The sequence below is a fragment of the Odontesthes bonariensis genome, chromosome 1 (genome assembly GCF_027942865.1).
Source record: "Odontesthes bonariensis isolate fOdoBon6 chromosome 1, fOdoBon6.hap1, whole genome shotgun sequence".
In the NCBI taxonomy this organism is placed as follows: Eukaryota; Metazoa; Chordata; class Actinopteri; order Atheriniformes; family Atherinopsidae; genus Odontesthes; species Odontesthes bonariensis.
Window position 1 is genome coordinate 33058980 of NC_134506.1, and position 12084 is coordinate 33071063.

The 12084-nt window shown below is 45.1% G+C and overlaps 1 protein-coding gene across 3 annotated transcripts in view; it reads left to right on the forward strand.

Annotated features, from left to right (window-relative positions):
* chd9 (chromodomain helicase DNA binding protein 9) overlaps positions 1-12084 on the forward strand; it is an 81849-nt gene that overhangs the window by 8341 nt on the left and 61424 nt on the right. For 2 of the 3 annotated variants that reach the window (XM_075464703.1, XM_075464711.1), the window contains exon 2: positions 4341-5988. In XM_075464703.1, the coding sequence (XP_075320818.1) occupies positions 4435-5988 (1554 nt within the window). In that variant the 5' untranslated portion in view covers positions 4341-4434. Of the gene's footprint in view, positions 1-4340; positions 5989-11914; positions 11991-12084 lie in introns of those variants that run through there. The other variant, XM_075464731.1, reaches the window with a different exon arrangement.

Below are 12084 nucleotides of genomic sequence, written 5' to 3' on the forward strand. Positions count from 1 at the left end.
TCAGCAAGCGTGGCGTTGCCATGAAGACCTGATATTTTTACAGAAGCTTTCCTGTGTGGTCGCAATAATTTTCGTACTCGGTTTAAAAAAAAAAAACCCTCGTTTCATTTTCGTGTAGCTGTAGCCTTTGTTTCTCCTGTCAGGAGTTGAGCTCTGTGGTGCTTGGTTTATGTTTACCTCGGGCATCAGCCACCTAACACTGGTCATTTGAGGCTACGGCTACACGGAAACGAAACGAGGTTTTTTTTTAAAACGGGTATGAAAATTCTTGCAACCACACGGCAACGCGCTGCTGTAAAGACTCAGGTCCAGACGAAAACGGATGAAAACGATGAAACGATGCAGTACACACGCCACTGTGTCACGCCACGCTGTGAGACAATAGAGAAGTCTCACAGCATCAACGTTTGACTGACGCAAAAACGTTTTCGCTGTAATAATGGAAACGAAATGACCTCGTTTTCAAACTTTCCCACTCTGGAACCCGTTCTCAAAAACTATCGTTTTGGGGTAGTGGGAACGCCGGCTCCGTGTGGCCGCGACAGCGAAACGATAAGAAAAAGTATCGTTTACAGTGAAAAACGTTTTCGTGTAGCCGCAGCCTGAGTGAACAACTCATAGGTGACAGCAACTCACTATATTGGGGGTTGAATATTCTAAACCCAGCAAAGCTTATTATGCCTTAACCTGATAAAGAGGGTGGATCCACCACAGGGTCAAGCACACCCAAAGGCTCATTGATGCCTGTGAGGAGTGAAGATTTTAGCACACATTCCTGGAAAACGTAAAAACCGAGTCCACTGCAGCTTGCTGCATAACTGCAGATCAGTCAGCACCCATGCTGAACCCTTTCCAATCAGAACCCTTTGGGCAAAGGAAGAGGGATGATTTGTTCAAATGAATCATGTAGACGGCACAGATGTATCCTTTATTAGGGGGAAGAGATGGCAGCAGTATGCACTTTGGGAGGAAGGCAAGCCAGCAGAGGCAAAGTGAGGCTTTGAGCAGTTCCGCTGAGAAACTCTTGGTCCTGAATTTCATGTGAATGTTACTATGACTCATTTGGCCAAAACACTGTCACAGACCGAAGGCCTTTTCACACAGTCTTTTCAAGCCTGGACTGATGCGCCTTCATTGTGCATCGGTGTCATGTATGAAAGTACCGCGGCAGCATGACTAACAGTGCTGTGCCCTCGCAATTGATTCCGCCATGCCGGCTTGTGTGTAAGCACACACAGATGCAGAGCTGAGCGTCCTCTCTCTGGCATGTTTGAATTACCAAAGAGGAGAAGCGACGGCTTAACAAGGACATCTTTTTGCTGATAAGCCTCGATGAATATGTGAAAGGGCTTAAGTACACCCTTTAACCCATTCACACCTGAGGCTTAGTTTAAGGTGCCGTTTACACATACCCGGGTATTTTGAAAAACGAAGACCTTTCCCTTCGTTTGTGCCTTTCGTTTATACACAAACGGAGTTTTTTCCTCCGAAAACGAAGCTAAAAAAAAACTCCGGCAAAAGTGGAGATTTTTTAAAAACTCTGTTTAGCGTTTGTGTGTAAACTGGTTGAAAGAGACGAAAACTGAGTTTTCAGAATGGAATGCGGAGTTGTCGTCATAGTACAGAGCCCCGCCCCTATCCATCATGTTGGCAGGATGCTAGCGTGAGAACGCCTTTCTCTCCGTCCATTGTTTATCTAGCAAGCATGGAGGTACTAGCAGCATTTCTGTTGTTGAGAGCTATACTCGCTTGTGTGATTTTGAAAATTACAGTCATACAATGTATTGAACAACAAAGACATTTTTCACGGCTTTAGCAGTTTTATAGTCCAGCGCAACGTGTAAAAGTAGCTCAGTCTCGCTATCAGTCCACACACATGAGCCTAGCGCAATATTTTCTTCTTGAAAAGGATCCGGAAGTTCTTCCTGTCAGCGGTTCTCTATTAGGCTTCTGATTGGCTTGTGTGGAATTCTCATTGTTCTAACACTGCCACCGTCAGGCTTGGCGTAATTTAACAGCTCCTGATAGCGTATTTCTCCGGATCAATGTAGACGTGGTTTTTTTAAAAAACGGGGCTGTGTGCACCTAGTTTTTTTTGCAAACGAAGGTTAGAAAATATGCGTTTTTCAAAATACCCGGGTATGTGTAAACGGCGCCTCAAACAGCCTTCCAAACCCTGTGGGAAAACTAAAGGCTGAGTTATACTTCTTTTAACTGCCCTTGCGCTTGCGTCCTTGCGCTTGTGTTAATGGCTCGAGGCGTTTATGCTTCATTTAGCTTTGCCGGCGCTTGCGTGTGCTGCGTGGCGATTCACCGCCAGGACAGTAGGTGGAGTAGCGGGTTTTTTCAATGACAAGCCTACTACGATTAAAGGAAATTCACCGCCAGGACCTCTTCGGCAAGTCTCTCTTCGAGTGGATTCATCATAGACATAATATATTATATTATATAATGTCTATGGGATTCATGCTTCTTCTTCTTCTTCTTCTTCTTCGCTTTCTACCTTGGCGTTTGAAAACAGCGGTCTTTTATTAAGGGATGAAACCGGAAGATGAACACGCTGCCGGATGTGATGTAGATAGTGGCTTGTGCTTGCGTCCAGAGTGGCTACTCTATAGCTCTGCTCGCGTCTTGCGTCTTGCATGAAGTTTAGAAAATTGAGGTGACACACGCACGCACACAAGGGGGGGGGGCTTGCAACCGCGCAAGGGCTTGCGTTGCGTCTTGCGTTGCGTCTTGCGTTGCGTCTTGCGTTACCGACTATAAACCAGGCTTAAAAGACTTTCCTCTAAGACTCATCACTCAGCCTCTGAGTTTAAACCTTCAGCTTTTATTTCAAATGATCAACTTTGGCCTTGTATGTGTCATAGTTTTTGTTTATTTTTAAAGCGTGTCTTCAAAATGTTGTCGTGACGATGTTGTTTCATAGTTGAGCGATTCAAAGAGGTGTCTGTCACTCCAGGCCATAATGGGGTAACTTTGGTGCTTGAAAGACTTTAGTTGGAGAGGTATTGGTGGTTATTATTGGCTGATTAATGTGCTGGTTTTTGCCTCTTCCAAAGCATTTTTGTTATTTCTGCCCTTAGAAAGAACTATTAGTCAAACTACTGCAATCAGGGCTAACTTAGTGGCAGTAGTTCAGATGGGAGTTTTGATTCTCCTCTAACTGCAGTCTTGATGGTTCGATCTTTGGCACTAAATCTTTTAAATATTTCTTTGTTAGTTTAGCTTGCTGGCACAGCACTCCATGAAATGGCTCTGGTTATGGTTAAAAGTTACAGAGCAGTTTTCTGTTGGTGATGGTTCGTTACATGATCCATAGATGATAGCTGGAGGCTCAGCAGTTTTCTTAAAAATGGAGTCACCAGATACAGTTGAGAGCCCCGGTTTTACGCCAATCACTTCTCATTAGCACGTATGTGTGAATCTTACAGGTTAACACATGGCCTCAGTTGGACGCCGGTATGGTAAACTTCACACGATATAAGGTCAAACTGATTAAAACGTGCGCATTTCAACATGTGCAAAATCTCCAAAAAAAAAAAAAAATCTATAAATCTGCTTCTGTGAAAAATTTAGGCAGATTAGTCTTATAATGTTACAGTTTTAAGTCTTAAGTAAATGTTCACTTTGTTGTTAAATGACTTATCAGCCTGGCTGTGATTTTTTTTAAAAATATATTTCATATTTGTTCATTTCCAAATATGCATATTAATCTGTGCATTTACCATCAGAAGAATGTCTCTTTTTAGGTGTCTGTGTGCAAATCTGCATAAAATGACTGACCTGGAAAGGCCCCTGTGATCTTCCGCTGGTCTGTGGTTACAGAGCACATGCATGAGTGTGCTCAGAGGGCCTCTTCAGTCTCTGTCCTTTGCTGTTGAAATTCTATCAGCTGTCTGCACCTCCCACATGTTCTGCAGTAGCGTGGCAGGCGGCTTCAATAGTTGCGGAGGTGGGGGGTTGAGAGGTGCATGCGTTTGTGTGTGCGTGTGTAAATCTGTGTGTGACAGGGGTGGGGGTACAGGAAGAGACACCTGCTGGTGGTTGGTTTCCACCAGCTGCTTTGCAGCACACATGAAAGGCAGTGCTGATTGATTTCTGACGGGACCAAATTTCTTGAAGGCGATTAAAGGAAATGCAGTTAATAATCGCATAATGAAAATGTTTATGTGGTGAAGTCTCAACTGAATTATTTCAATGAGTTGTGGTTCGTTCGCAGACTTCTCTGATCTTCTTGATCCTAGGCTATTACTCAGGAATATATCTTCATTTTCTTCCTGTGATTTTATATTTTAATCATGTTTTTTTTTTTTTTTTTCCTCCACTTTTTTTGGCAGGCACATTATCATGGACATGCTGTAGCTCTGTAGACTGGCTAATTGGGCCCAGCTTGGATCCTCCCAAGGTTTTCATCACCGTCTGGCCTCTGCCATGGACTTCTTTGACGACCCCAGCCTCTTTGTTGGAGGTTTGGAAGGGCTGGATGAGGATGGTTTCCCTTCAGCACCATCGCTTGTGGATGAGCTTAACCTCAGTGCTGACTTTGAACCCCTCCAAGTGGAGGCACTTGGACCAGGAAAACACCAAGATATGATGCCACCAGTCTCTGCCCAGCAAGCCTTGCCCGGTTACAGCCAGCCAATGGGTCATTACATTGCCATTAAGTCACAGAATCCTATGGAGCAGGCATTTTCTGGTTCTCAAAGCACAGGTGGTGGCATGATTGCAGAGCAGCATGGCCAGTACCACAATGCCGCCATAAGCCAAGTACCTCAGTCCAATGGGCTGTTCTGTAACAGCGGCAGTCCAATGTGGGGCAACCACGACCAGAATGGAAATACGTTCCACCCCTTACCTCAACATCAGCAACAACAGCTTTGTCATCAGCAACTGCACAACCAGCAACTTCATGTCAGACAACACACACAGCAGCAACATCACTCCCGTCATCACCCACAAGCGGAGCAGCAGCACAGAATCCGACAGCAGCAGCAGCTGCAACAACAGCACAGTCATCAGCAACAGCTGTTAAACCAGCAGCAACAAATTAACACACCGACTGTTTCCCTGCAGCAGCACCGGAACTTCTCCTTTCACCAGGGGGGTCAATCCAGCAGTCAACAGCAGCTACACCATTCTCAGCAACAGGTTCAGCACCCACTAACTGTAAGAGAACCACAATTCCATTCAAGGGTTCTTCCAAGCAAGACTTATTTGGAAACTCGGAATGCTCCGCTGAGTGGGCCTTGCTTACAAACGCAACAGCAGCAGGGTAGCTACCCGCTTGTTAGGAGAGGTCAAGCCTTCTCTGGATCAGGACTGGAAGACTCTAACCTGTCATTCCCCATGCATTCACCATCTGTAGTTCACTCCCTGCCCACATGCTCTGTCAGTTCTTCTAGTGCTTACCAACCAGCTCAGTACCCTACCTACCCTGGAGAGTCGGAAATATCCAGTCTCAGTCAGCAGTCTTTACCCTCAGCCTCTGTATCTAGACCCACCACCACTGCACCACTCACTTCTACAGTGCCTGAGCTATCAGGGACAGCATGCCAGTTTCAGTCCACAGCGCTTATGAGTCAGCTGCACACAAGAACAGCAGTTAGCCAGGCGGAAGAGTGTCCCTTTCGTGCCCTTCGTTGCTCTGGAGAAACCCAGGGAAACTGCAAGGCATCCGAGATGTTTGGTGAATCAATGAGTTGCTATCCCAGCATCGATAGCCACCTGCCCTCTGAGCAGCCACAGAGCTGTGGGGCTATCAACACAAATGGATACCAAGTTTTGGAAGACAGTATTCTGTCATCGGAGGTCCAGGATGGGGACTTGGAGGGCCTGGAGGCTCCTGACCTCTTGCCTGACCTGCTTCCCCAGCTGGAGGATGCTTTTCGACAACAGGACGAATCCAACTGTTCTTGGGTAGATTCCATCCAGGAAAAGAGATACGAGAGTGGGAAATCGGCATCTATTGAACACGAGGATGAGAAGGTAATGTTCTGTCTGTTACTATAACAAAGCATTTAGGTTTAAATTCTCTATCACTCCAAATACTCCTAAAACCTGTGCACTCTGAGCTTTATCCCATATGTTTTTATTTTCAAATTGTATTGGCATATAAAGCTGTTGACTAATGGTCAGTGTTTATTTACTGTCATAAAAAGAATCTATGCTCTTACTTGTATATCAGAGCACAGATACCGGTAACTCCTGTAATGTTTAACTATCCTTGGTAGAACATGTGCTTCTCTGCATGCAAACCTGCAATCAGTTGGTTGAGTGGGGGGAGGTGGATATTAGGCAGTACCTAGAGCAGTTTGAAAGCCTTCAGAAAATGATAATGGTCAGTTCAGCCTGGCCTGTCTATCTTCGCGTTGTGCCGACAGCAGGTCAGGCCTGATTAGGCTAAGAGTGGCAGGAGTGTCTTCAGGACTTAGCTGTAAGCATACTTAGGGCTATATCAAGATGTGGGTCAGGGCAAGCCAGAGGCACTTGCACACTGCCTCGCTGGAGTGTGGGGGAGGTTGCACGCTGTTGTGGTTGCTGCCACAGTTTCTGTGTGTCTCTGTGCGTGAGTGCATGTGCACGTGTGAGAGAGCAAGCAGTAGGAGAAGAGCTTGGTGTAGAAGAGTGGTTAGCACTTGAGAGAGGGGGAGGGAGGGTTGCGAGATGGAGGGCGGAAGCTCATGGAAAAAGAAGGAGAGCTTAGGAAAGAAAGGGAGAGAAAGAGACAGTGAGGAAGCGCACGAGAGGGAGAATGGAAGTGGAGGGGGAGGTTGAGAGAATGCATTAGCTGGCTGTAACAGGCTTCAGGCGGTTTCTGGACCTCAGTTGGCTGGTAACTTAGCAGCATCCATGCAGCTTCCTGGTCCATGAGTGACACATGACGTGCAGCAAATGCAGCGGAAGTTTCATCGTTGTCTGCTCACTTAAAAAAAGACACTGGGATTGTAACACATCGTTATTGCTTTTTTTTTGATACAGTCTTTGTTTTCAAAATATTTAATTCTCTAATTAATACCAAAACTAAAAGAGTAAAACTTTGTCAAAGGACAACTAGACAAATGTGTTGAAAATGTACATTTTCAATTTGATATGAGCTTGTAGTTTTTGGCCCTTTCCTGACAAAGTAGATCCTTAGAGGCATAGTTTAACATTACTTTGCCAAATTAATCTTTTCTATAACTGTACTCCAATTCATTGTGTAGTAAACACACAAATGACCAGTTTCAGTGACAAATTTTTCTTTAAACAAGGTCTTCTTAACTGCTGCAAAACCCACTATCTCCCCCCACTTCTTGAAGTAGATCTATGCCCCAGAGCCAAAACACAACAGGTGTTTTGAGTAACTTGGACTATTCTCCAGCTGGCAACAACAGAACTAGTTTTCTGCCTAAACCAGAGCTCATCCCTACTGGCCATTTGCTCATCTGCAAAGGTCCTTGATTGTATTGGGGCCGTGAGCCACAGCCATATGAGCGAGCCTCTCCCTGTCTGTGTCAACATCCAGCCCTGTGTTGATGCTTACAGGCTGACGGTGCTATTCATGTGCACTGATGTGTGAAGAGCCTCCTGATGGTGTGTTTGCTGAACAGGCAAGGCATCAGGGTACAGCGGCCCACTCTTTACTCCCCCGCAGTGAATGTGGCTAATTGGGGGTTTCCAATGGTGGTAATGGTCAGCCGCAGATGAGCACCCATGGTTCATGAATGAATAGTTCTAGGGTTCTGTGTTCTGAAGATACTTTTAGTTTAAATCGTCAAAATGTGTTAAGAATGCCTTAAATCTGGATATTTATAAACCTCTGTTTGCCTTAAGTTTACATAAAGCAGTCAAGTGAGACTGTTATGCGCTGGATGCTGGTTTTTAATGTTTGAATGTGTTCATGGCAGTCAGGAGTCGGTCTGTATTCTGTGTCTGGTCGGCATCTCAGACAGGAAGACCGATATTGTGGCAAACTCTGCACACTTTAAAGTCGCCCACAAAATGATTTTGAAATTGAATATGCGTACATGGCTCTGTGAGGTATTGCCCACAATGTTGAAAATCAGTGAATGTGATTCCTTTGTGGCAATATTAAGTTTAGGGGGTTTTCAGTGACTTTATCAGTTGCATACTTGCCATGGATTAGCCAGAAACACAGAGGAATTGATCATACCCATACTGCACTTGATCACGGATAAGGATATTTGGTGGGATTATTTCAATATTTGAAACGATGTGTAGAACTGTATGTTTGGTCTTGCTCCAGGGCACTCGGTCATACCACTGACTAAAGGCTCTAGCATGGTTGCCGCGTCTGCTAGCGCGAGCGGTGTTGATGACGTCACGAGTTTGTGCCCGCCATATATAGTGGCGCAAGTCGTTCCGCCAGTAGTTGCAGTTTTCTCCGTCACAGAGGTGGCGCTGCTACGTGAAGGTTACCGCTACTCTACAACCACGAAAGTGGAGAAGAAAACAATGAAGAGCAGGAATACTGTCATTAATGATACTGCTGCAGTATTTGGATAATTTTAATTTTTTAATTCAGTTAAAAGAGGTGATGGTTTGAAACCCCCGGCATCACCACTTTTTGAGTCTCTGCCCTCTTCTTTGCCTTCACGTATCTGTCCCGTAGCTGCTTCCACACATTCTTACAGAACTCTCCCTCTTTCCCCAAAGTTCTGCCCATCTCTGTGCACCAGTTTTGGGAGTTTACGTGCTCCCTGTGCTGTTTCACTGCAGTTTCGTACAGCTGCCTGTACAAACGCACCTCCTCACTGAGCCTGGTCTCACAACGGTCCATCCGGTTTTTCGTTGGTGGCGCCGCCAAGTTACAAAAATCGACTGGTGCACGACAACGCGCTGCGCCGTCTTTTCAACGGAAGCGCCAAGCCTGAAACGTCATTTTGACGTCACGGTCCGCCACCGCCGTGACAGGCGCGTCAACCATGCTAGCGCCTTTATGTTTCACCTTGGACAGACGGAGTCAGTTGGGTTTTCAGTTCTAATGAATGACAAATGAAACCGTGTTTCAGCGTGGCGCTGGTAATGTTGTTTTAGTAGTTTTGAAAGATAATAGTTTAATAATAGGTTTCCTCTGCAACTTTACCATGCAGAAACTACACAGAAAAATGCACAAATGTTTCAATAAGAGAGTGCTGTTTGTATGTTGGTCTTGTTTTTGTCACTGTTGGACTTGAGTGCATCCATCCCGGTGCCCTGCTGCAGAATGATGGAGATCTCGATTGTAGTTGTGCTTATTTGTTCAGTATTAAATTTCTAGGGTCAACTTCGGACATGTAGTTGTAGAAAAACATGTTTAAATAAACTCCTGGTTATTTTAAGACCTGTGTTGTAAACTGCTGTTTTAAAGTTGTCACCATTATTTTATTTATTATGATTAGAACAGCAAGAACCACAACACAAAATCAGAGAAATGAGGTTGCTTGGTGTCAGAGGGTGGCGGTATAGGCTATGTTGCAACTGGTTGTAATTCAGAAGAAGAGGATGTCCACACTGACTGTAAACAAACCTCGAGGAGGAAAAAGAACCCCACAGTGGTGGGAACCCCCCCCCACACACACACGAGTAAGATGGAGAGACACCCCACAATAAGTTGACATCTTACACAGAACAGCCTCCATTCTGTTTTGCCTCCAGATTTCCAACTAGATGGATTTTTAATGTTTGATTATGTGAAGCACTTATAAGTTGTCAGTGTCTCACCTGTGGTAGACAGTGGTCTGGTGGGAATCCTGACAGGTGAGCCATGCTCACTGCTGCTCAGGAGAGGGACAACAAAACAATGCAAACTTAGAAAATTTCATAGTGTCATCTTTTAGTTATTTACTGTGCCACAACATTCTATCAGCTGATGCACATTCATGTAGCAAAACTGTCCATAGTTATGGTTTGTGTTAGACGAATGGCATTTATGGAGCGGCATGTTGCAAAAGTGACGGTGTGAAAATTCACAATCAAGCAGTCCAACTCTTTTGAAAAGTTTTAGTTTTGAGTTGTTTTAGATGGCAAAACTTTGTGCTCCTGGTGGCTTTCTTTTTAGCAGTGGTTGGCAAAAATCCTCTGATTCTTTGTACCAAGAGCACCTTGACCATCGCCCACTGTAAGTAAGGCACCAATTACACATGAGTACTCCAAACTACACAGCTTTAAAAAAACAAAACAAAACAAAAAAACCTTCTTCAAAATCATATTTTCGCATCTCTTTCACACACTCCCAGAGTTCCTGTGATTAAGGTGCTGTTTACACATACCCGGGTATTTTGATAAACGAAGACCTTTCCCTTCGTTTGTACCTTTCGTCTATACACAAACGGAGTTTTTTCCTCCGAAAATGAGGCATAAAAAAAACTCCGGCAAAAGTGGAGATTTTTTAAAAACTCCGTTTAGCGTTTGTGTGTAAACTGGTTGAAAGAGACAAAAACGGAGTTTTGGGCAATATCTGCGGTAAAAGACCGACGTCCATTGTTTATCTGGCAAGCATGGAGGTACTAGCAGCATTTCTGTTTTTAAGAGCTATACTCGCTTGTGTGCTTTTGAAAATTAAAGTCACACAGTGTATTGACCAACAAAGACGCATTAGGACTCGGAGGGCAGCAATTGCGGAGCTTCTTTTGGCAGACAGAGCCCGGCCATACCACTGCCAGCGACGGCGATTCTGGGTTAGACCCGGACTGACTGCGTATTCATGCTGATCAATGTAAACGTGTTTTTTTTTTTTAAAAACGGGGCTGTGTGCACCTAGTTATTTTTGCAAACGAAGGTTAGAAAATATGCGTTTATCAAAATACCCGGGTATGTGTAAACAGCACCTAAATGATGTGTAGCACTCTTCATCTGTGGGTACGGAATGCAGCTAGGATCAGTTTACTTCATTGTTGTTGTATTGGAAGTGAATTAGATTAGATGTCACACGTAAAAGCATAGACAATACCACATGATGTCACATCAGCCTCAATGCCTTTCATCCTTTTGAGGTAAATATGCCCCTGTATTTGCCATTGTTATGCCACATGAATGTGTGGTGGAGCTTTGTTGCATTAACAAATGGCTCTGTACATCTTTTTGCCCTACTGCTGCATTCTACTGTTTGTACTTTGCATCACACCAAAGGCTTCAGATACAAGAGTGCTAGCGGCTGTTGTGCTGAACAGAATAGAAAAGAGACGGAAGTGGAAGCTGATGGACGCTGATGGATACTGATGGCTTGGGCTGCTGTAGCCGCTGTAGGCCCCCCGGCAGTGACACTGAGCAGGTGCCTCCTCACCGCCTGTCTACATCGCTGGTTTCGATTTATTATCTGACTGGCTGCTTTCCCGTCTCTGCCTAACCTTGGCCTCGGAGTTGTGTCACCAGTAAACAACTTTAGCTATGCGTGCATGCATGTAAGCCGGTTGGGAATTTTTTAAAATGTGCAACGAGGTGTCTTTTCTGCTTCCTGAATTCTCAGAGGTTTATGTAAGTCCTAGCTCATCAGCAGACCTGACTGGGCAGGCGATGCCATAATCAGCCCGGAAACTTAACACCGAGCGTCACCCCACCACCCTCATGCGCCACACACAAACACACAAACACCCACGCAAACACAAGAACATTTTGCACAGTCACACCCCTGAGAAACCTGCTGCTTCTGTAACCACATGGTGATAGGCTGTCTTATTCACACACTTTCTCTGATCACCTCCCCCAACATCCAAACACATCCTACCCTCCCTCTCTTCTCTCTCTCTCTCTCTCTGAAGCGCTCTGTCTGTTTCATCCGGCCTGATCATCCTGTCTGTTTGGAGGCCTGCCAGATAAGGGCGGGGGCAGGGGATAACTAAGGGTCAGAGGTAAACAGGAAGTCAGGAGGTCTTTGCTGTTGGCGGAAGGGGAGGGCTCAGTGGAGGAGGGGAAGATGGGGGAGGAGGGGAACAGAGAGGGAGGAGGGAGCTGTACTTGGACTGAGTGTGTCAGGAGCATGTGGGAACACAGCCAGCTTCAACTGCACAGTAGGTCTGAATTCAAAGTATGCTCCTTTCTGCCATTTTCTTTCCTTTCTGCTCTCTTTGCCTCTTTCTTTGGAGATTAAATGGCTTTGAAAAT